The sequence below is a fragment of the Fringilla coelebs genome (genome assembly GCF_963513975.1).
Source record: "Fringilla coelebs genome assembly, chromosome: 1".
Classification (NCBI taxonomy): Eukaryota; Metazoa; Chordata; class Aves; order Passeriformes; family Fringillidae; genus Fringilla; species Fringilla coelebs.
In genome coordinates, this window is record NC_140028.1 from 12,815,949 (window position 1) to 12,839,200 (window position 23,252).

Consider the following 23,252-nt stretch of genomic DNA (forward strand, 5'->3'; position numbering starts at 1 on the left):
TGAATTTGCTCTAGGAGCAATGAAGCCAGGCAGCACTGCCAGTCTGCTAAAATGTTTACTCCACACAGGAAAGCTGAGAGGGTCCTGAATTTCAGCAGAGTAATTCAGAAACCAATACATAGCCCTAAAAGCCTGATTGAGCCACATTCACTGATTTCAGCCCTGCTCCCTTATTTCACTCGAGGGAGACCAGAACACAGCTCTTACCTAATCCCATGCTGTGTAAATCACTGTCTTGTAACTCAGTGTTTTAGTAACAGTGCTACACAATTCTCTTTCCCCTCCTGCTGCCTGCCTGTAACCTACTGCTGTGAGCCTGATATTAGATCTACTGGCATTAAATGTCTCCATTACTTTATTTCTACATAATTTAAGAAGAGTATTTTCTGATGACCAAGATACAGGTTTTACCTAATTTATGTAACTGTAAGTTAAAGGACATCAGCATAATCACCTGCCTGTAGCACAGCTAATAGGAAATAAGGCCTACTTTTGTGATCAAGAGGATCCCAATTACCATTTGACCTGCAAACATGACCACCACATAGGGATCCACAAGGTCCTTACTGTCGCCTATGAATGCTTTGGTGACATTGGCCATGATGCTAGAGTTCATCTTTGGAAGTCCTTCTGCTTTGTAAATTCTCACATAAAATCTGGCCCATGGTCTTTCAGATGGAAAGCCTTTGGGGATCAAGAGATTCCTGAAAGGAAAAGAGAAGCTGTTGTCTTAAAATTGAAAACTTGGACAATTAAGTGATATTTTTTCCACCAGTACTGTGATCTTGGGTTAGCATGCACCTGAGAAAACAAAAAAAGGTGTATGAATTTGCTTTTTCATCTGAACCAAAACCAATCTTTTTACCACAAGAAAATTATATGGCATTACTCAGCAAACTTTTCTATGTGATATAAAATCAGGTCCAGCCAGATAAGGTTTTCCAGACCTTGTTCAGTAAATTCTGAATATCTCCAAGGACAGAGATTTCCCACTCTCTTTGGGTTCCTGTTTTGTTTGACCATGTCCATGGTAAAACACAATCTGTTCTGTAATTTCATTGTTCTTACCTGCCTCCAAAGCCTCTCATCCTTCTACTGAAAAGAGCCACTCATCTGAAAAGAGCCTGTCTCTGCCTTCCTCATCTATGATGCCCATTTGAGTGCTCTCCTTTGGGCTCAAAAAGCCAACACCCACCACCTTTTCCCACAGACCATGTGCTCCCTCAGCTTGGTGCCTTTCCACAGACTTAGTCCAGGATGTCAATACTGACCAGAAACATTGCTTCAGTAAAATGTAAAGTATGCTGGTAGCATATTTACCACCTTGAACTTCTGTATTTTACAAGGAGAATGATAACGTGATTGAGTTTATCTAAGGATATGGAAATATCCATACACACATCTGAGAGGGGAAAAGGAATAGGCTTTCCTCACATTTCTTTCTTCTTGCTTCACTTCTTTAAGAGATCATTAATTGGTTTCAGATCAATGAACGTTCTGTCAGGGGTAATGTGGAACTTAGCCAACAGGACTTGGTCAATTCTATCAGCTGCAGAGAAGGGACCCTAATGTGCCCTTCAATTTAGATGAGAGGATTGTAAAAACTCTCAACTCTCTTTGAGCATGTTAGACCAACAAGTGTACAATGTTATCCAGCTATTAACCCTGAGTTAACACGAAAAGGACTAAAGTGAGAGCAGAGACTTCCTGAGGCCCCTACTAAGGAAGAAAGCAGTAAAAAAACCCAAACAAATTATTGCAGTACTTTTCAATCTGTTCCTCAGTATCAGCTGTTTTCTGTGTGGCTTGTATTGCATCACCTTTCCCCGTCACACTGAGGTCACACTTCAGGTACCCTTTGGCTCCTGTCCTAATGTCGGCAGGGTCTGTGAGAAGTGCCCACTTGTCACAAAACTGATGACCTGTAAGAAGGACAAGCTTAAACACTCAAATAGACAATATAAAAACATTTTCCTCTTCACTCCTGGAAAAGGTACATCAAACAATGTTTGTGCTGTCAGGAGGATTGTGCTGAAATGTATTTGTTTACCAGACACTTCTAGAGGATCCAAAATATTTTGTGATCAAAAAGGCAAGCAAAGGATTGATCCAGAGCTTGTCAGAAACAAGTTCATTTTCATCACTGCTTACTGAGATCAATGACTAAAGACCAGTGGAAGCCTGGGTGAGATTTCAGCAGCTGAACTAATGCTGAGCCCTTATGAGAAAAGGTCACCTCTTCGATGAGAACTGTCTGAAGATCTCAGAACCCTGGCAGCAAAACCCTTGCTGGGTGCTGTGACCACTGTAATGCTGGCAGACAGCTGAGAAAGGGAAGGAGAAGGGACAGCCACCAGAGGAGGAAGAATGAGCCAGAAGCACGTTCAGCTCCATCTTTCAAGGAGGAAAATGTTCAAGACTCTTCCCCCACAACAGCCCTTGCTGTGACCGTGTTTCAACCACCCTACCAAGAAAGGTCCCAAGATCTCATGTTAAGTCCTTGGACATCACCTTGGGTGGGTAAAGGAGTGGGAAGGAGAGACCACAGAGTACCAGGGATATGAGCTCAAGATCAACCCTCAGACACCACCCTCCTGTTAAAGTGTGAGCAGGACATACGGACAGGATTCAAGACTAACACAGCCTGAGCGTGGACGTGGACTGCTCATTGCAGATAGGCCATTCCTCTGACTCTTACAGGAACCCTGCAGAGAGGGTGGCCCAAATGACTCTACACTCTTGCTATAACTGTGTGATGTCTACAGCAAGTGGCTTAAATATGTTCTTTCCCAAAGAGGAAGAGACCCTGTCCTTGAGTAATTATGGAAGAGAAAACGGTACATGTTTCGTGGAGGGTTGTAAAAACTCCAAAAGAGAAGTAGGTGATCTTTTCTTGGTTCAAATGTCAGAAAGCACTGAACAGCTCTGAAGAGGACAAGTCAAGTGGACCCATGGTCACCTCTTTGTCATCTTCTCTCTCCTGTTATGATCTGCTCCTCCTCTTGTCTTGTGCTCTCCTCACCATTCCTTCCACTTTCCATCCTGGTTTCCCTCCCTCTGCTCCTTCTACCCCAACACAGGGGAAAGAGCTTTGGATGCTCTGTAGTAAATGAGTGCAGCTGGATTTTATAGAATATTCAGCTGCCCACTCTGACCACTTAAAGAAATGCCATCCTTGAGAAATGTTACCCACCAACAGGCAGATTGCCAAGGTGTTTTCAGTGTTGAACTTCTTTCCAACAGTTTGGCTGGTACTCTGCTATCCAAATAGGTAAACAACTCTCCCAAAAACTTTAAGTTGGTGTAAACCAGAACCATCCAAGTGGAAAAGCAGCACATCTCCCTCTCCTCTCCTTCCCTCCCTCAAATCTCTCTTAGCAGACAAAAAGGGCAGAAAATGCACGGCTCACCTGGCTGAATGTACACCGTCCCCAGATCCACTTTGAAGGAGCCTATCAGCACACTCCCAATCAGTTTATGGTGCATAACCTGTTAGAAAAAGCTGATTAAAGAATGTCACTATCTCTCTTCACAGTCAGCCCAAGAAAGAGCATCCAAAGATCACATTTAGTTCAGAGGCAATGAGCAGCAACACCCAGCACCCAAAACTGGGGGCACATAGCCACAGCAGATACAGCCGGTGTTTGAAATACGTCTTTTACCCAACATTGTGTCGATTTAAAAAACAATATAATTGCATCTGAGTGGAATCACACAGGTTCATCCCAGGTCCCTAGGACAGAGTGCAGGAATTAGATCAAGATTAGAGCACCTGCTCCTTCATAGCAGGTGCAGTTATATTACTTATCCTGGCAGTTTTAGCTAAATCATAATGAGCATAAACACATGGGATGTAACTGGATTCACACTATGCTGCAGAAATCCTATCACTGTGCAATTGCTGAATTGCCATAAAAACTGAGTACGCTCAGAGGAGAAAGAATGTGTTTCTTGGCAACATTTTAATGTACACATAAACCAAGAGAGTCATTTCTAATCTACCCCCCCACGATATTAATGAAATCAGAGAAGTGATATAGATGTAAATTAGATGGCAAGCAGGCCCCAGTGAGTCTGTCTCGGTATTCTTCCTGCCAAGTGATGAATTCAATTGAATTTAATTCAAATTTAATTAATAATTTTCAATTGCCGTGATTCCCAGACCTATGTATTTCCATGTCTTGTTTTCAAATACTTGCTTGTGGTTCAATTTACAGACAAGGCAGAGGCTTCTTCTAAGGGAAGATTTGCTCTAGAGCTGTATTTCTCAAAAAATATGTCTCACCTCGTTTCAGAATAGCTTAAAAAGTTCAAACCTATTCCTTGGTTCTGGAAAAGCCTCTGAAGGAGGCCAAATTTTCTGGAACCCCTTGCCCAAATTGCAAGGAGAAACTAAGGTCTTTCAAGTCTACAGAAGTTAAATCTAAATATTGGAAGTAAACAATCAGGCCTCTGACAGCACTTCACATTCACATTCTCTCTTTGGACCTATACATTGCAGAGAAGGATATTTCTGGATAGGAAGACTTCTGCAATTTTGCACTGGATTGGTCATGTGACTTTATTTTCTACACTTTTCAAGAGCAGGAGACACACATTTCCAAGTAAAGATCACTGACACCTTCATCAAGATTCACCAGAAAATTCAAGAAGTTTCTAATTGCAATATAATGTTTTTCCCTGTTAAGGGCCTATGGCCACTGTGCCACTGTGACCTAGGGAACACACTCAGCTGTCCTTGGTAATTCCTCATTTCAACACAGAAGCAGTTCCTAGAGCTGAAAAATCAAGAGTGGACACAGGAGCAGTTTTACTTTACTATTAAGCTGAAAAATTAAATAACCTTCATGTGGAAAAGGAGTCAGTGTGAAGTTAGTGCTGCATGCACAAGTACTGCTTTTCCTCAATCCCTGGTGCTGTCAGGTCCCATCACAGCCCTGGACCCTCCCTCCTGTGAGGTTGGACTAGAGTGCACACAGGGTTGGGAAGAAGCCTTGAAATCTGTTTGGCTTCTCCCTGGAGCCAGGCAATATTGCACCTTTGGAGGAAGTATGTGGGAATGCCCAAATCAACAGATCCAACCAGGAGAGATTAAAGGGGGAAGAAGGATGTAGCCTTTCTGTAGGGAAAAAACCCCACAAGCTTCTTTAAGACTCAAAACCAAGATGAGGTTATATGGCGAGTCCAAAGTGGTGCTGTTTCATTGCTGTTTGCTCAATTCCTCTCCATGACAGCCTGTCCAGAGAGCATTAAATGTTAAATGAGTAAAACTCACTCCTCTGCCCCTGAGGTTTGCTTTGTGAAAAGTAAATGCCCCTGTTCCACTGAAATGATGCAGGATTCCACTCCCTGCAGTGCATGTTGCTTTTAACGCTCAGGCAATGGCTCACTGCTTCTATCAAACACTCCACATCTTTCCTCATTCTTTTTTTTTTCCCAGTGTATTTTCTTCTAATGCAACAAAGCAAGTGACCATGAAGTTTATAGCAAACACCTCTTGTCTTCTCTGAGGGGGAGCATCACATCCACACCATATCTAATTAAAGATTTGTGTCTTTTCACACTTGACTGTAGATGACTGAAGGATTTGCTTCAGATTTTCTGAATGGGCACAAACATGCACAGTGTTACACTGAGGAATAGTTCAGTAAGGGAGATACAGGTTTAGCACACAAGGGTCACCTTAGTTTTACTGTGGTATTACTACAAGTTTGCTGAAACGTACAGGAAGACAATAATGAAGGAAAAAATCTAGTAATAAGCAGCTGCTGGGCAATTGACTGTCTCATTTTCCTCTCCAATGCAGGGTTTGAATACAGCTAGACTAACTACTAAACTGATGGACAAGGGCACTAACCTATTTTGTTTTCCTTGAGCTTCTATACGCAGATAAGTTCATAATGGAGGCTGTCAATCTTTGTTTCTTCTTAAGCAAGATTCATGCTAAGCAAGTGCTGTGAAACTTTCCATCCCTCAGGGTTTCCTTCACTCCAAACACACGTATTTCCCCTCTTTGTTTCTATTCCCCTGATAGATTACATTCTCCAGACTATGTTGCAAGGTAATGAATCTCTGTTTTCAGTAGCACACATGAGCACTGCCCAAGGTTAGATCATTGTTGTTACTGAGCTTTTTCTTAAAGTCATTTTTACCTAGAAGACCTTTAATTTCTTAGTGTTGCACCTTCATCAGCTATAAATAAAATAAGTTTGCTGAGTCTGATAAAACTGTGCAGATATACAGCAGGGTAATGGTGACATGTTTTCCCACACCCCTATTGCAGTCAGAAGAAAGCTGGCATTTTCCCCTCCACTACTGGAGATATGGAATCTTTATCAAAAGAATGTGAGATTGGAAAGACTGGCCATATCTCAGAGAAAAATAACTGTACATCCCCAACAGCACCAGCAGCACACAGGAGCTGGTGCCTTGGCAGTGTGCTGCTACATGAACCATGTCTGAAACACCTACGGACCACAGGCTGTGATATGTCACAGCTGTGAGGTGACATCTACTCCCATGCCATTGTCAGCCTGTAGTAAATTCTGTCCTCACAGCTGAGATTAGATCTGCAGATACCTTATGTAGTAATGAACTTCATATATCTGAGCTCTGAGTGTGATACAGTGGATATTAATGGAACTTTAGGATTCCAACTGTCAGTTTACTCCCAGCACTGAAAACCTACTTGTCCAGTTGTCCATGTGTGAATGAACACATTTTATTCTCTAGCTGGGAAAAGTTAGCAGCTCAGAAAAGGAAGCAGACAGTGATGTGTCCTATAGCTCCTGAGCACTGCTTGTTTCTGTCAAGCTCAACCAGCACATATCTTTTTCTGGTGTACATTATTGAAATGCACAAAGCACTCCAGAGAAAAAGAGCTTTCCTTGGAGCAACAACTGTTGCACTGCTTATTGCCAGAGAAATCTCTGACAAAATGGATGGACTTTTAGGAAAAACAAGAGTTCATGAAGGGCACGGCTGTTGAAGTTTCCAAATAATACAAATATGGCACTGTCCAGAGTCTCATGAGATCTTTAATTCCTTAGCAGCTCTGCTACACATGGTGATGAGTTTTGGACAAGATAATTAACTTGGTTCCACAGACTTGGCCTTCCAAACTGTACATCGTTATCTAATGTCCAAGCCCAAGAACATGTGTGTCTTCTATCAGGACTGTTCTGAAATGTCACAGAACATGGAATCATTTAGGTTGGAAAAGATCTTAAGGATGAAGCCCAATCATCAACCCAGCATTGCCAAGTCCACCACTAAACTGTGTCCCCAGCTGCTACATCCACATGCCTTTTAAATCCCTCTGGGGATGGTGATTCCACCCCTTCTCTGGACAGTCTATTCCAATGCCTATCTACCCCTTCAGTGAAGAAATTTTCCCAATATCCAGTCTAAATTTCTTCTGGTCCAACTTGAGGCCATTTCCTCCTGGAAAGTCCTGTCTCTGGTTACTTGGGAGAAGAGAGCAAGCCACACCTGTCTCTGAGCTTGTTTCAGGTATTTGTAGAGAGCAATAAGGTCCCCCTGTAGGACTTTAGTTGCAGTGAGCAGCGGAAGCAGCACTAAACTCTTGGAGAGTACTCCCATGCTAAGAGCAACCAACCAGTGACACTCAGGCAGCCTGAGAGCCCCTGCTGAGGAAAAGTGTCTGCATTAGATTAGTTCCATGTAGTTAGAAACAGTTATATCTGAGGAACTGATGTAAGCAAGAAGTTTGAACTCAGTCATTTGAAGCAAGTGGCAGGTTGAAAATTAGATGGATGAAGGCAGTGAGAAGAGAAAGCTAAGCCGAATTTTCTCACTCTTCCTTGCAGTTCGCCACACAGAAAGGAGTGTCCCTGAAAATACAGACTAAATCTTCCTTTTGGGTATGTTCCTTCAAATCTCTTCCAGCTGACTCCCCCTCCTTACCCTCTCCTCTGTTCTCTTTCCTATACTTCATGGTGACTTTCTAGCACTCTTGGTACACAAAATTTTTTTTAAACTACATTAAGAATCCTTTAGATTTGAAATGACAGAGAAACAATGCCCTTTACTTACTGTGTTAAGCTTTCCTGGGTACTTACAGAGATGTTGATTATTTTGTCAAACAGCAACACCTGCGGTCCAACGAAATCGAACACGAAGTACTGTGGGAAGAGGGGGCAGCAGGTGAGAACCATCCCTGGGCAGGCAGACAGTGCTGTCAGCTGCATGGTTCAGCATTTTGTGTTACTGCACAGAGCCCAGGTGAGATTCTGGGGTGCAGGGGGGCAGTGGTGGAAAAAGCAAAATTCTTTCCTTGACCCTGATGTGTTTCTGCCATGGCCCAGACTTGTTTTCTACTCTATTCCTTACATGGCTGCTCAAGACTTGCTTCACAAATGCCCATGGGCCTCAGTCTGCGTCAGGAGGTATTGTCAAAAGGGACCTGTTTGTTTTGGGGATTGTTTTGGTGTCATTTGTCACCAATTGGAACAAACACATGTCAAGGAAAGGCTGAAACCACGAAATAGTAGAAAAGGGGGTGGATGTATGGAGGGCTGCAGTATAGACAAAGCTCCTAAATGGATGATTTTAAAAGCTGCAGCAGCAGTGGTGGTAAGGCAGAATGTGCTGGAGAGGATAGGGAAAAGGGTGGACAGACCTTGAGAAGAGAAAGAGCAAACAGATCTAAAACCCCAGGGAGCTATTGCTGGTGCTTTGTCTCCTGGAGAGACCTCCCTGCTCAGACATGGAAGTGCTGCAAACTTAATTCATCCCCTTATGAGCTACCAATGGCAGAGCCCAGCCAGAACCATAGAAGAAAGTGTCTTTTTTAAGAGAAAGCACCTACTTCATTGTAGAAAGGGGCATTTGTGCCTTCCTTCACTGTTGTTTGCTTCTTCTCATCCCCTATCTCGATGATCACCACAGGGTCGATGTTCTCGCCCACCAGCTGCCTGGCCTCGATGATGGTGATGGCAATCTGTGGGGCACAAGGACACCATGGACACTCCTGGGCTCAGGGCCAGCCTGCCTGGGGAATGCACAGTCACACAAGGGCTGTCACCCCCTGCTCACCTGGTAGTTCTGGGATTTCATCTCCTCTTCATGAATTCTGGTCACCAGCTTTGCCCTGTTTAAATGTCAGAAGAAGTCATTAGACATCTCTAGGTAAGAGCTGGTACTTGGACACACACTGGGAGGACTTCTCAACAGTAAACAAGTATTATTTATGACAGACAGCTCTGTTGTGAACTGTTAGGCTTGATTTCATCAGCAGAGACCATCTCTGTCTTCCTCATATACTTTTTGATAGGGAAATGTTTTGCATGCACACAAACCAGTGCAGCCACCTATTGTGGCAATGATTTCACTTGTTGATCCCATCAAGCTTGACTCTAGTCCTCCCCAGACTGCATTCCTCTCCTGTATGAAAAGCACGACTACACAAGCTCTTCACTACAGACATCACTGTTCCCTTTGGATGGTTTTGTTTAGCAGAGCTCCTTAGTACAGTTGTGGCACACTCAGGATCCCTTTCAACCTCTCCCTGCACTGGATAGCGTCTGGTGATATCTCTGAGCTGACACATGCACTCCACTCTGTCATGTGGGAGAGCAGGAGTGTAGGGATCACTGCTGTCAGCAAAGGGATTTTCTGTCAGATGTTTTGTTCAAGGGCAATGCCCTTCCTGGAAAACAGGGATCTGGAAAAGATGTCTGGGGGATGTTAGGTAAGATACATGAAGGAGCACCTTTTCCTATTTGGGCTTAAGGATCCAAAAGCACTGGACAGAGCATCACTGTTCATTAGGTCTTCCTCTGCCTCTTCCTGTCTTCCAAGAGTGTCATGGAGAAAACTTGAAATCTCATCATGACCACCTGATGAAGAAAACAGACAAGGAAGTAAAACCCACATCTGATTTCTAGCAGCAAAAATCTCACTTGGAGAAGAGCAGTGAATTCACCATGATGAGCTGAATATTTTATTTATTTGGGTGTCCCAGTCAGAGATACTCTCGTGGTCTGTATTGAGCAGCATTGATTACAGCAGCAGCTCCCCCCCTGTGCAAAACCATTTCCCATATCCATGTGGCTGTAGCCACTCTCCTCACCCTGGGCACTCACAACAGGCACACACACACTGCTGAGTAAATCTGCCAGCTTTATGGAGCCAGCCCATCCAGCCACCACAGCCTAAGCAGGCTGAGTATTGATGGTTTCTAAAAGAAACAGAACTTCCAGAGGAGTTACACACCTGTAGTAAATTATCTACCTGTAAAGTAGAAAACAAAAACTCAAAAATGTGCCATCTCTCTATGCAAAGAGGCAGGCTGACATTTTTACTTTACTGCACCAGATGGAGCAGTATAAACTCACAGAATCTGAACGTGAACTTCATGAAACAGTTAATGCAAAAAGAATTAGCTGTTTATTTGGGAGTGATAAGGATTTTACTGCCTGTTTTATCAATGCTGAGCCTTGAGACACAATTCAAATGAGTTCACATGAAATCAGATCTAATATAATCCCCCACCACCTGCTCATCCCTGTTGAAATATTGATTTATGAGGCTTACCCAATGCGTCTTTGTTTGCAATAGTCAGCCCTCTCTCGCCTTTTTTCTTCTTCTTCAGCTTCATTCCAGCAAACAGCCCCTTTCTGAAAAAGTAAAGAAAATTGATCAGTTCAGTATTTTCAAACTTTTCTCTGTACTGGATTCTAATTTAACTCAAGGAGTTGTTAAGAGGGAGTTTTGATTTCCTAGCAAGATCATTATATTCTGAATTTCCTTTTATTGACAGCAAACGAGAGAAACAAGAGAAAGCTCTGACTTTTTGCTTCATCCCATGTAGTTTCTTTTTAAAATTTGGCCATGTACAAGCAAATATAATGTGACAAGAGCCAAAACTTCTGTTCAAACCAAGATGGCAGGACGCAAAGAAAGGAAATCAAAGATAAGTTTCCAATCTACTGACTTCCCACACATGTAGCTCATTCCTTATGCCTGTGACAAGACCAAAGATAAAAGGCAGATTAGAGGATCTAGAACAAAAGCAGTTTTCCACTGAATTGAGATAAAGTCATTTGTGTAAATACCCACTACACCCACATAATTTAGGCAGTTCTCACTCCCCTTCAGCAGCAAAGCAGTGAACAAGCCTGAACAAGGGTTACTCCTCAAGCTGTGTTAGAGAGGTGTTTCTGCTTAGCATCAGTTCTTCCAAGAAAATAAATATGCCACATGTTTTAGAGGGAGAAACAATCCAGTCTGCTTGAGAACTTTGTGCTATTAATGGTACTGACAAACAAACCAAGTGGTGACAGGAAACACAAAGGATTTCATATAATAGCAGCATTTTTCAGGTTCTTTGTTGGCCACAAGCATGCAGTGACAAACATTCAGCAAATTTTCTTCCCCCTGTCATTAGAGGATTTGTTTGCCTAAATTATTGTAGGTATAAAAATTTACCTGCACAAGCACACAGTCCAATGAGCCAAAACAAGCAGGCACCTACAAGCTGAGTAAACCTGATAGTGACCAGTGCTCAAACATCTGAAATCATCTGCAAACTCAAGCTGTGGAGGAAAAGATACTGCAAACTGGAAAGAGAAGTTGGTAATGTTTAAAGGTTGTATTCAGAGCAAGCAAATTAGGTTTACTGGCCAGCCCAAGAGGAATGTCAGCAATGTAGGGTACAACAGCAGAAAATGTACAACTTCTTTGTACCAAAGAATCCTAAAATGTCATCAGTATGCGTGGAAATGTAGCACTCAGACAAAAAACAGGCCTCAAGCAAAGCAAGAGTCAGAGGGTGGCTGCAGGAAATGGCCATTAATAAAGCCTGATGTGTGACTGGGCTGTCAAAACACTTGAAACTGCCTAAAGACAGAACTGCAGAAGGTGCCACAGGGTAACAGAAAGAGAACTGGCCAAGCTTTGGATATCTGCATGGTGCCAAGAGCAAAATGCATCTTTGAAGTACACCACATTTCTGTCTCAGGTTTTTATTCTGTCAGAGGTTTGGGCACAAATGGCATCAGGCTGCATCCGAGCTCTCCTGCACCCCTGTCCCCAGAGGTTACCTTGGCCAAGATCACCATGCAGAGATGTGTCCCTGTCCCCTGTCCCTGTCCCCAGAGGTTACCTTGGCCAAGATCACCATGCAGAGATGTGTCCCTGTCCCTGTCCCCAGAGGTTACCTTGGCCAAGATCACCATACAGAGATGTGTCCCTGTCCCCTGTCCCTGACCCCAGAGGTTACCTTAGCCAAGATCACCATGCAGAGATGTGTCCCTGACCCCTGTCCCTGTCCCCAGAGGTTACCTTGGCCAAGATCACCATGCAGAGATGTGTCCCTCGACAGCAGCAGAGGCAGCAAGCACAGGTCACTTGCCAGGCTCAGCTATGGGAACGAAGAGAGTGGGTCTGTTCAGCAGGAGAGCAGGGTGGCATTCTCTGTACATGGGATTTGCCAGAGAGAATCTTCTCTGTAAGGGTCTAAAGTAAGTAAATTAAGTCTTCAGGGAACTGAATGAATCAGTCCTTCACAATAGGCTCCACCACTTTGACCTGTAAAACCGCTTGTCAGCCGGTGTCAGTGTGCACACCTGTAGGAATGTGCCCCCTGTTGACGAAGTATCCAAATTATCCTTTGTCTCCTTAAAAAGGAAAAAAGCCCAGAAGTTTCTCTCCTCAACTTGGTAAAAAGACATCTTAGAAGACCTTTAGGACTTCACCTCAAATCTAGGGCTGCCAATTGGACAGAAGCCAAAAAATCCCACCTAGGCAATTCACTGGAAAAAGAAGAGAACAAAGGAAATCATTGCTTTTGTGAAGTGTTTTAGCAAGAGCAAAAAAACCTCTTGCCCCTAGCTAGAGTTTTCTGTGAAGGAGCTTTGTTATTCTGCCTTTTATTAAAACTTTTCTGTTTCCAACACTGCCTCAGAGGCCATCCTGCAGATTTTATGCCATTCCAGGTAGCAGAGCTATCTCGGGTGTGATGGTTTCTCTGAGAGCTCATAAGATCTGGCTCGAGGAGAAAACCCATCACACACCCTGCTACTGTGCACATGGGTAACATCCACACTGCTCAAAATAACCAGCTAGGCATCCTGAAGGTGTTCTGTGGATATGCTGTTTGTGGTAGACAGTTTGTTCTTATGGAAGGAATAAAACAAGTAAACTTTCTTCAGATTTCCACAAAATGTTTTTCCCTGCAGTTTTGACATAAATTCAATCAACTGCTGAAAACTTGGAAATTATTCCATCCCTTCTTCCCTGTGATGGTGTAAATTTTAACAAGAGAAAGTTTGGATCTTCTGTGCAGTTGCACCAGATTTCAGAATGACCCCAAAGTTATCCATACCCATCTGTAGCCCTAGGCCAGGCATAAAACTTTGTGCCCCCTCTAAGTAAACCCCAAAGATATACTGAAGAAATGTCTCCTGTTCCCCCAGGACCTGCTGGTTATCAGTGAGGCACAAACAAAAATGGGAAATCAGGAGAGCCTTGGGTGCAGAAAAACTCATTCACCAGTCATGGACCTGTGGGGAGGTTGGAGGTTGGTGTTGAGGCATTACTCAAAAACTTCAGTGAAGATTTAACCCCCATGTGCTACATAATGCACAAATAGAGGTTTTGCTCCTTACTCAATCCTCCAGGCTAATTTGAGATAGAATAAAGCAATTTCATGCCCAAAGAGAAGGCAGATGAAAGAATTCTTACATGCTACAAAGAGGTTTCCTGTTTTATGTGCTTTGATTAGAAGCAATTAAAAATCAGCCATTTCAGCTAATCAAGAACATTTCTCAGTTCAAACAGGACCGAGTGTCCCAGCTCCTTTCACATGGGGATTGTAAAAAAATCTGAAGTTGGGAGAAATTTTCTTTTCTGCATATGCACAGTACAATGTAGACCTTACTTTATGACTTTGATCCACTGAGGCTTCCCTGATATAAATAGTAAATAAGAGTGGGGCAGCAACCATACCACAGCATTTGTCTATCCTCAGACCATGTTGAATTCACACCTCTGTAAACACAAGTGTGCATTTCCTCTTCTCAGTGCCACAGGTCCACTGGGTCTCTGAATTAATTTTCACACCTTGAAAAAAAGACTCACAAATTTCATTCTCCTGTTGTCAAGGTTCATCCATGGCAGCATCCAGCTTTCAAAAGATTGCTTTCGTGCTCTTTCTTTTCATCTAAGCTGTTCCATCATCACAGAGGCTTTGTGATCACTTCTTGCACAGCATAATGTTCTCTTAGATATCCAATAATTGCAATTTGCAGTCTAATTTAAAGGCAAGCAGGCCAAAAATATCCACTTCAGAGCTGTCAGCATGAGTGTTCAAATGACCTTACTAATACTGAACTTCAGAGTCCCTCCACACTGTTTAAACATAGTATTTTCTTCCAGCAAAGTCTTTTCAGAAGTCTGTGTGCTTGAAGAGCTGTTTCAGGAGGAGTCTGCCTTGCTGCTGTGGGAATGGTTACAAGCCATCCAGGGACAAACAGGCACTTGGAGGGTGCAGGTTATCTGCCTCACTCTGGGCACGCACTGTGGGGTGGCAGAAAACCCTTCTCCATCATTTATGCAGCTGGAAGAATAAACTGAGCCATTTAAACACAGACACGTGGAGCTCAAGGAGGGACCTTCTGTCCCTTCCTCAGAGCCCCCTCCCCGTGCAGTTTCCCAGAACTAGTTCAAGCAAAACCCAGACTTGAGCTTAGCTACAACAGACCAAGACATTTGCCAAGTTCCATTTCTGTACCTTGAGATGCCCTTCCCTTGTGCAGGTGTGTGAGCTGTGCTCCTGGTGGGCACAGGGAGTGAGGTCTGCACACCCAGATCAGACACAGATACAAAGCCTGTTTTACCCAGCACATCCCCCAGGACCATCCAGTTCTCACAGAGGCTGAGTGAGCTGCCAGCATGCTCTTGGCAGCAGAAAGTCCTTATTGCAGCAGCTGCCCTGCTTTCCTCGCAAGTCCCTTCCTCCCTGCAAGCAGCAGTCTTAGCAAACCTTTTGGAACCATCAAAATTATTTCGTTCAGGGATGATCAAAGGTTTGTGCAGCTCCAGTGCCTCAAGACTGTAAGCCATGGGCACAGTGGTTGCCTTGGCTGAGGAAGCAGAAACTGAAGAAAGAGGAAAAATACTTCTGCCTTCCTATACACGAACATAAAATTTGATAGGTGGGTTTTTATCTTTGGATTTTGTTATTTGCATTTTCTAAGACGTCTTGGTGGGGTTTTTATTCAGCTCCTTAAAATTCCACTTCTTCAATGTAAGTTCATTTTCAAGAGTCTTTCAGTAGATCAAACAGGTGAATAATTATCTACACATGAGTAGTTCTAATTTCCATGAAATAAACACCAGTTCTCTAAGTTATAAAAGTGTTACTTCATTTCATTTCAAATAAAAAAAAAACCAAAAAAAACAACAAACCTGAAATGTAGGAATGACTCTTGGCTCATTTTAACACTCCCACAGTACTAGTCAAGGAAATTATCTCATAACTTAAATCCCCTTTTCCAAAGAATAAAACACAATTACAATACAAAGATGTGGCTTCAAAATGAAAAGTCTACTAAATTTAAAACAGTCACATGAGCACAATTGGTTAATTCACAACCATGTTTTATTAAGACAGTATGTCATTTGTGATAATAAATGAAGTCCCAGGGAAGAAACTAATTGCACTACATTTAATTATCCAGGAGGGCTGAATAAAATAAATTCTGTGATCTTGGGCATATGGAAAGCAAAAAAATCTTAATGAGTGGTTAAAATATATTCATTTCATGCCTTCTTTTGTCAGGATTATAGAAGTTAAGAGAAGACTTCACCAATTAATTCATTTCACTCACTCTGTTTCCCAGTGCAGGGTTGCTTTGTTCAGTATACTGTCAGATCCTTCATCCTGCTTCAGCAAAGAACCTCCCTTTATTCCCAAATCCATTATTTCTGATGGGGTTCTTTCAAAGCCTGGAGCTTTTACAAGCTGCCTTAACTTGTTTACACTTTTCCTGATTTCCCCCTGGTTCTGCTGTTTTGACAGGTCCATGGATTTGCAATAGGAAAGCTTCAGCTCTTCAAGAAGGTGAATACAGAATCCTGTATGACAAGCTGCAATTTAAAAAACAGCTGTGGCAGCCACAGGAATCAGTTCTGAATCTTGGGGTTTTCCATATCTATGTGACACTGTGACTTCACATGTCTTGTCTGAACTATTAATATCTCCTCCATAAGAAAACAAAATTGCAAGTTGACAATACAGTGGTCAGGATTAGTTACACACTGGCTCTGTGCATTCAAGAACAGGCTCTAAAATAGCTCTTCAGGAGAAATTCTGCTGTCTTTGTGAGTATTTCTGAGTAAAACTTCTGTTCCTTGCACTGCAGCAATAAAAAATTGAAATTAGCCATTAGAAAGCATAAGAAATTAAATTAAAATATGAAAGGGAACCTCTTATGCCACTAAATTACTGCATTTGGGCTGCAGCTTGCAGCTTTGTCTTCCCATTTCAAAAGGAACCTAAAACTCAGCAATGCAGAGAAAACACTGTGAAGTGTGATCAAAAGAGGGTCCTGGCAGAGTCTATTTAGCCTGAGAAAGAGATGATTGCTTGAGCTTTTCAGGTGGTGCAGCGAGGTGAAACTAATGAAGCATGCCTGAGAAATGCTGAACTGGCTACCAAACACTGGAAGACGGTCCTGGAGTCACCCCTGGTGGTCTCTGAATTAGCAGCTCTGTGCAGCATCAGTTCAAAGCATCCAGACTGTGCTGGGTGCTGTCAGCATGGGTGTCAGAAACAAAGGAGCGAGTGCCAGCTCGCCTCTAAAGCACTGGTGAACCTACACAAGGTCATTACTCAGGATCACAGAATAAAAAAGTTTAATATCTCACATTCTGTGGGCAGCTTTGGTCTCCACATCTCAAATAAGGCAACAGGGTTAGAGAAGGCACAGAAAAAGGGTGGGAAAAGTCAGTTTATGAGAGACTGAAACAGCTGTAATTCTTCATTTGGAGAGGAGATGACTGAGTGGGAATGGGATGAAATTTTATAAATTTAAACTGGCAAATAGGGTGAAAGCACAGCTGCTTCTTACACAGCATAACACAACACTAGAATGAGGATGCACTTGAGAAACAAGACTGAAAATACTAAAAGGACTGGATGATAAAAATGTTCTGGATGCTAAGGAGAATGGACACAGAAAGTGCCCAGGCTCATGTGCTCTCCCCAAATATCCCATCCTTTTGCCACTGCTGGAGAAGAGCACAGTGCCAGATGGATATGGGATATGACCTCATAGGAAGTTTCTCCTGTTCTGGTCATTCCCTGATCATAAATACCAAATCCATAGGATGTTTCTCCTGTTCTGGTCATTCCCTGATCATAAATACCAAATCCATGCATGGCTGGGTCACCTGGCATGGATTTGAACAAGTAATGGGTTCATCATCATGTTTCTGTCTGAATGACCAAAGCATACAGCATAAGCTTTTGCCAAAATTATACCTAATCCAGCATAAAGCCTGATAGTGAAAAAGTGAATCCATTCTTGGAGCACATTTGAGCAGGAAGGTGAATTCATTCCCAATTATCAGAGCCTCATGTGATCCCCATGTCTTTGAGAGGCATCTGGGTTTACTATATTGTTTAACCACACCTGAAGTGTTCTTTGGAAGTGAGCTATAAAATAATGAGTGACATGGAACAATGGATAGAAAAGGAGTGTCGCAGTTTCACTCCCCAGACCACAAAACCACAGTGCTCAATGACATTACCAGGCAACAAGTTAAAACAAAGGGGGGTGTGAACAAATGAGGTATTCTTCAGTGAGACACATAAATCAGACATTGCAAAGAAGGTCGTTGAGTTAGAGAATTCAAGGAGATTTCAGGCCCATTTAAGGAGTTTGTGGGCAGAGGGTCTGATATCCATCCAGCTCATAAACTTCCTAAGTGTATGAAACTGCTGAGGGCCTTGCTCATACCTGTTTAATAAACTGTATGTCCAACTTTCTACCTTTAGCCCTTCTTGGGAGGCAGAAACTGGTTTGACACAGTCGCTTCTATGCTTTTCAGCATTTTAAATTAAAAAAAATATTTCCCTAGATGCAGAAGAAGAAATACCAGGTATACTGACATGCACTCTGAGCGACCTATAATTTGAGTTTTTGAATTGTGCAGAGTTCTATCACAAATTATGTAAAACTCCAAATTCTGAGAAGGCTTCAGGGAGAGCAGCAGCAGAGCATGGGATGTCTGCAAACACTGGCCATCCACCCTGGCACATACAGCCTTGGTTCTCCCAAATCCTGTCCCTCCTGCAGAAAACCAATGACTTTGCATTGACATTTAGCATCCTTATGCACCATGAGTCATGACAACAAGGAAGCCACATCCTGAACAGATGCAAATTAGTGGTTATATTCAATGACATTTCTCATGTCAGTACACAAGAGCTGGGTAACAGATCTACTAAATACTAACACAGGCCTACAAAATAAAGAACACAGTTATTACATGCAGAGAGGTCCTTTCTTGTGTTCCTGCACCTCTTAGAGCTCTTTATTCCCTCTACAGGAATTTTGACCCCTCACCTGCTGAACTGTGAAAGACTTCCCATGACTTTGTGCAGTTAGAAATTATTAAAGACAGCACAAGGCATTAGGGACTAGATCTTACCAGGAATAATAATCACACCCCCCAGGAGCAGCTAAAGCAAGCACTAAAGGACTTCTTGATTTTCTTTTCCTTCAAGAGAAAGTCTTCAGCTATAATTAGCTGAATTTAATTTAAACCTTGGAAGAATTTCCTGAGGGTATGAGACATACCTGCGGGCCTGAGGTACCACTGTTGAGGGCTCCATCCTGCTGCTTTTCTTTCAGTCTCTACCTTTTACATTGTGAGTGGCTTTCTGAGCCTATAGAACCAATTAGGCTGGAAAAGAGCCCTAAGACCATCAGGTCCAACCATTAACCTGAGACTGCCAAGCTCCCCACTAAACCATGTCCCTGAGTGCCACATCTACATGTCTTTTAAATACCTCTAGGGATGGTGACTCAGCCACTTTCCTGGGCAGCCTGTTTCATTGCTTGATAACCCTTTCAGTGAAGAACTTTTTTTAAAATATCCAATCTAAAACCTCCCTGGTCACATTTGAGGCTGTGTCCCCTTTTTCTATTTGCATTTAAGTTTGCTTCTTGCTGGTAGCAAATGTGGTACCTGCTTAGTCAATCTGGTAAACACTGAACAAGAACAAAGATTTATCTCAGTGCAAACATTAAGTCTTCTTGCTTTGCAGACATCTGCAGGAGCCAGTCTGTTGTGGAAGGCATGCACTGCTCTTGAACAACAGCTCTGAGCTAAGAGGCCAGCAGGCTTACCACACCCACCAGGACACCTTGAAAAGTTTAGATTTCAGACAGTCTTAGCAACCACTCTCTGAAAAATAGGTCTATCTAAAGTATTCTTGCGTTTGCACTCACTTCTTTTTTAATAAGGACACAATTTCTTTTTCTCTGTTTTCTTTTTCCACCTGTAGCTTGCCTAACTTCTCTCTATAGCAGCTCAATGTACAAGGCTCTGGATTGTGGTTCCCCCTTCTACTCCACTAACCTCCCCAGTTCAAAGGCTTAACATGTGTTATTCTTAGTTAATAAACCATAATATTAGTCACAGCTCTTGTCTCCAGTCTTGTAAGTACATCTGCTTCCTTGACATTTCCTCTTGGACATATTTCAGTCCTTACTGAGAACAAATTACAGAGGCACAAGACCACTTTTGTTCTGCACTTCCCAAAGACAGTTTTCACATTGTTCTTAACCTTGTCTGATGGGAGCTGGCCTTTAAAGAGGACACTCCATTACTGTGAGGTGAACATCTCATTAAGGACACCTTTGGAATTAAACATTTGAACCCCAGCAGAAGGATTCATTATTCCCAAAACACATAATTAAGATCCCTGCAGAGATAAGTACCCATAGCACATGAAGTATCAGTAATTTTGCTGATGTGGAAAATGCAAAGAAATTAAACTACAGTAGACAGCTTAACCCAAGTGATCAACCAGGGTCAAAATTCTCTCTCCTTTTGTTTCTTCCACTGGAATTTGGGGAGATGGCTACCTCAGAAAGTCAGGCTTATTTGCTCTTCTTCTGTTCAAGAAGATTCCAGCCTAGCTGTCCAGAAGCTGCCCTGCCCTTCACCAGCATCCATCACACTCTTGTTTGACTTAAGTGATTTCTCCACTCAAAGGAGAAATGGTAATTAAATTGGATATCTCGTATGCTCCTCTATCTTTAACAAGCATATGCAAAATTTCCTTTTCTCCACTGGAGCAGAAAATTAATGCTTTTTTTTTTCATTCATCCTTCTGAATTTTACAATTAGCCCTGAGTTCTTGTGCTGGCTTTTACTGGGGATACTCTTCTTCAGTTTCTTTTCTTACTTTTTCTCATCTGTCTTGTCTTTCCCAGTTTTGGGTAATGATGTGCCTATGCCACAGGCAGATACTGTTGCTTTTCCCATCTACTTCCTTTAAAAGGCTCAGTGACTTTCTCATTAGAAAGCACGAGCTGACTAAGGAAGGAATTGGAACATGGATAATAGCAGATAACAGCACACCCAGTGCAGGCAGACTGGGCTGACAGCAGAATGCTGTGGTCCCCTGGACACCCCACACAGCACAGCCATTCCAAAGCACTTTCACCAAAGGGAGGCTTTAAAGCACCCTGTTCCTAGATGAAATCCTGAACACCAGGACAGGTCAGTGAGCCCCTTCAGTGGACAGGTTGCTCACAGTCTGATAAAATTTTTAAAAAAAGAAAGAAATTCTCTCTTGCAGGGCTGAATTGAGAAATTATTCGTGACCTGCACAGAAGGGTTTCACTACCCTGCCCTAGAAATTGCAACCAAGTATGCAGAACTGACAGCTCTGCAGGAGAGTCCTGGACACCCAAGTACACAGTGGATGATCAGTTTTGTTCACCAACATCCTGTCAGACAACCAAACTCTGCTTACCTCTGCAGAGAGCTTCTCTGGCAGGCTGCAAGCCTCCTACACCATCCAGGTCTCAAACAGCTTGTTTTCTAACTGGGCATAAGACCTGAAACAATCCAATAGCATCCCCTTTGCTCAGCTGGACATGGTGGCTCTGCATTGAGGACTTAATTTGCACTTGAGTGGCAAAAGCTGCCGTGACCTAATTCTTTCTCTTCTTTTCTCTTCTTTTCTCTTCTTTTCTCTTCTCTTCTCTTCTCTTCTCTTCTCTTCTCTTCTCTTCTCTTCTCTTCTCTTCTCTTCTCTTCTCTTCTCTTCTTTTTTGTTCTCTTCTCTCACACTTTGTTGAAAAGAGAAAGTAGAGACTAAGATTGTCTTGACTGCTTCATTTTCCATAGGAAATGTTTTCAGACTTATGAAATTTTACAGTGAAGATTCAGTGGGTAAAGAGGTGTAAATCAGCCTTCAGGCCATATGGGATGCCTGCCTTGAGCTGCCAACAGGGCTTTTTTAAGTGGATGTAAACAAGTACACTGCTCCTCAGTCTGTGTGCCTCCAGACTGGCAAGGCTGGCAAGAAATCTCACAGATTGTTTTATAACTGAGCACTGTAACAGCAAGGAAAGGCTGTGAGGGTGGTATCTCCTGTTCCTGTTGCTGTAAGGACCATGTTACAGGTGCAACTTCAGCCCATGTTTTCTGAAGTTTATGTTTCCAGAACTGCTATGCAACACGTAGGGCAGAAGCAGGCTCCATGTGTGTATCTACAGATACTCTGAAATCAAGCCATGTTTGCAGAGCACATGGTGCAATGGAGAGTCCTCTTCCAGGAGCTACCCTTTCCATTTATTACTACTCACTAGGAAAGCCATGGGTGCCATGTAGAAGCTAGACATTAAATGACTGAAATCAGACCATGCGATCCCTCCTATCTGCATGACCAATTCCATTCCTCTCACCCTTTGCTGGTGAAACTAAAAACTCTTCAAGGCTTCCTCAGAGACTTTCAGAGACTCTGTGAGATTCTCTGAGAGTTTCTGTGACCATACCCTGGCCCCAACACAGTGGGGTGCTGGTCTTTACCTGCCATTGTATCGGAGACAGTGGAGCATGTCACCCTAATAATCCTGGTGATTGCTGCGGCACACGGGAAGTGCTGGGTGTGGGACACTGTCCCTGTGGCTGGGACAGCTGGCTTCAGGGTGGTGGTGGCCAAAAGTGAAATGCCACCAGCTGGTTCACAGCATCCTGTGGAAACTGGTGGAAGACAGAGGGGGCAGTTTCCAGCTGTGGTGTTCATACAGGAAAGCAGCAGCAGAGGCCTGCAGGAACCCTGCCTTCACCAGCTGCCCACCACAGATCACAAAGCACATCACAAATCTCTGCCTGAGGGGAAACACTTTCCTGAGCCTTGCCTCTTTTCTCCCCTCCCTTAGTAAATCCAACCTCAACAATACTTGTTAAAAATAATATTTTTCCCATCATGCTCAAAGTTCAGCTTTGCATCTCCCACTCTCACCCAGCAGGAACACCCTGCACCAGCGGTGAGCCTCAACTCACCAGCCAGCACCACAGGACAGCAGTCCCTCTGCCTGATGGATTGCTCTGTGCCACAGGAACAGGAGGACAGAAAGTTCTGGCATGTTCATTTTATGAATCTGAGGCTGAACAGAAACTCCCTCGTATTTACAGAGTGGGTGTTTCTCTAAGCTGCCTGATAAATCAAGGTGGGGGCTGTGCCCAGCACCAAGTTATAGGATACTTGGCAACTCAGGAGTGTCAAGAAATAGAAAGCTTACATAAGGGGAGGTTTTCAATAAGTCAATATGTTAGAAAAGTGACTCAGCCCCTCTCCTGTCATAAAAAATAGTAGACCAGACCTGGGCTAAGTCCAGCCTCCAGTGAAAGGCCAGGGATGAGAAGAAAGTCAAGATACAGAGTCTATTTCCAGCCTCATTCCTGCCTTATCAATAAAGCTGTGCAGCTTTGAGTGGTCTCTTCAGCTGATGGATTTAAAAGATTTACCTGTCCCGTGGGAAGAGCCTCAGACTTCAGTGGTTTGAAAACCATGGCATTTCTAGAGATGGGCTGGTGCATCTGACGACAAAGTGGTTCCTCCCAGCTACCCCAGGCACTTAGTGATCCACATGTTTACATGTTTTGTGTTTGGTTTCTTTAATGGGTGCAGAATGTTGCTCTCAATCACCTTTGAGACCCTGAGGGACCTGGTGCTCTCTGTTCCACTGAGACAGGAG

The 23,252-nt window shown here is 43.1% G+C and overlaps 1 protein-coding gene across 1 annotated transcript in view; it reads right to left on the reverse strand.

Annotated features, from left to right (window-relative positions):
* FER1L6 (fer-1 like family member 6) overlaps positions 1–18,865 on the reverse strand; it is a gene marked incomplete at both ends in the record, with an annotated part of 64,753 nt that extends 45,888 nt beyond the window's left edge. The window contains 9 exons of the mRNA XM_084220506.1: positions 518–704; positions 1,766–1,922; positions 3,411–3,489; positions 8,082–8,144; positions 8,831–8,962; positions 9,058–9,112; positions 9,734–9,860; positions 10,558–10,640; positions 18,831–18,865. Coding sequence (XP_084076632.1) covers positions 518–704; positions 1,766–1,922; positions 3,411–3,489; positions 8,082–8,144; positions 8,831–8,962; positions 9,058–9,112; positions 9,734–9,860; positions 10,558–10,640; positions 18,831–18,865 — 918 coding nt within the window. The remainder of the gene's footprint in view (positions 1–517; positions 705–1,765; positions 1,923–3,410; positions 3,490–8,081; positions 8,145–8,830; positions 8,963–9,057; positions 9,113–9,733; positions 9,861–10,557; positions 10,641–18,830) is intronic.
* Between the last annotated feature and the right edge of the window lie 4,387 nt (positions 18,866–23,252).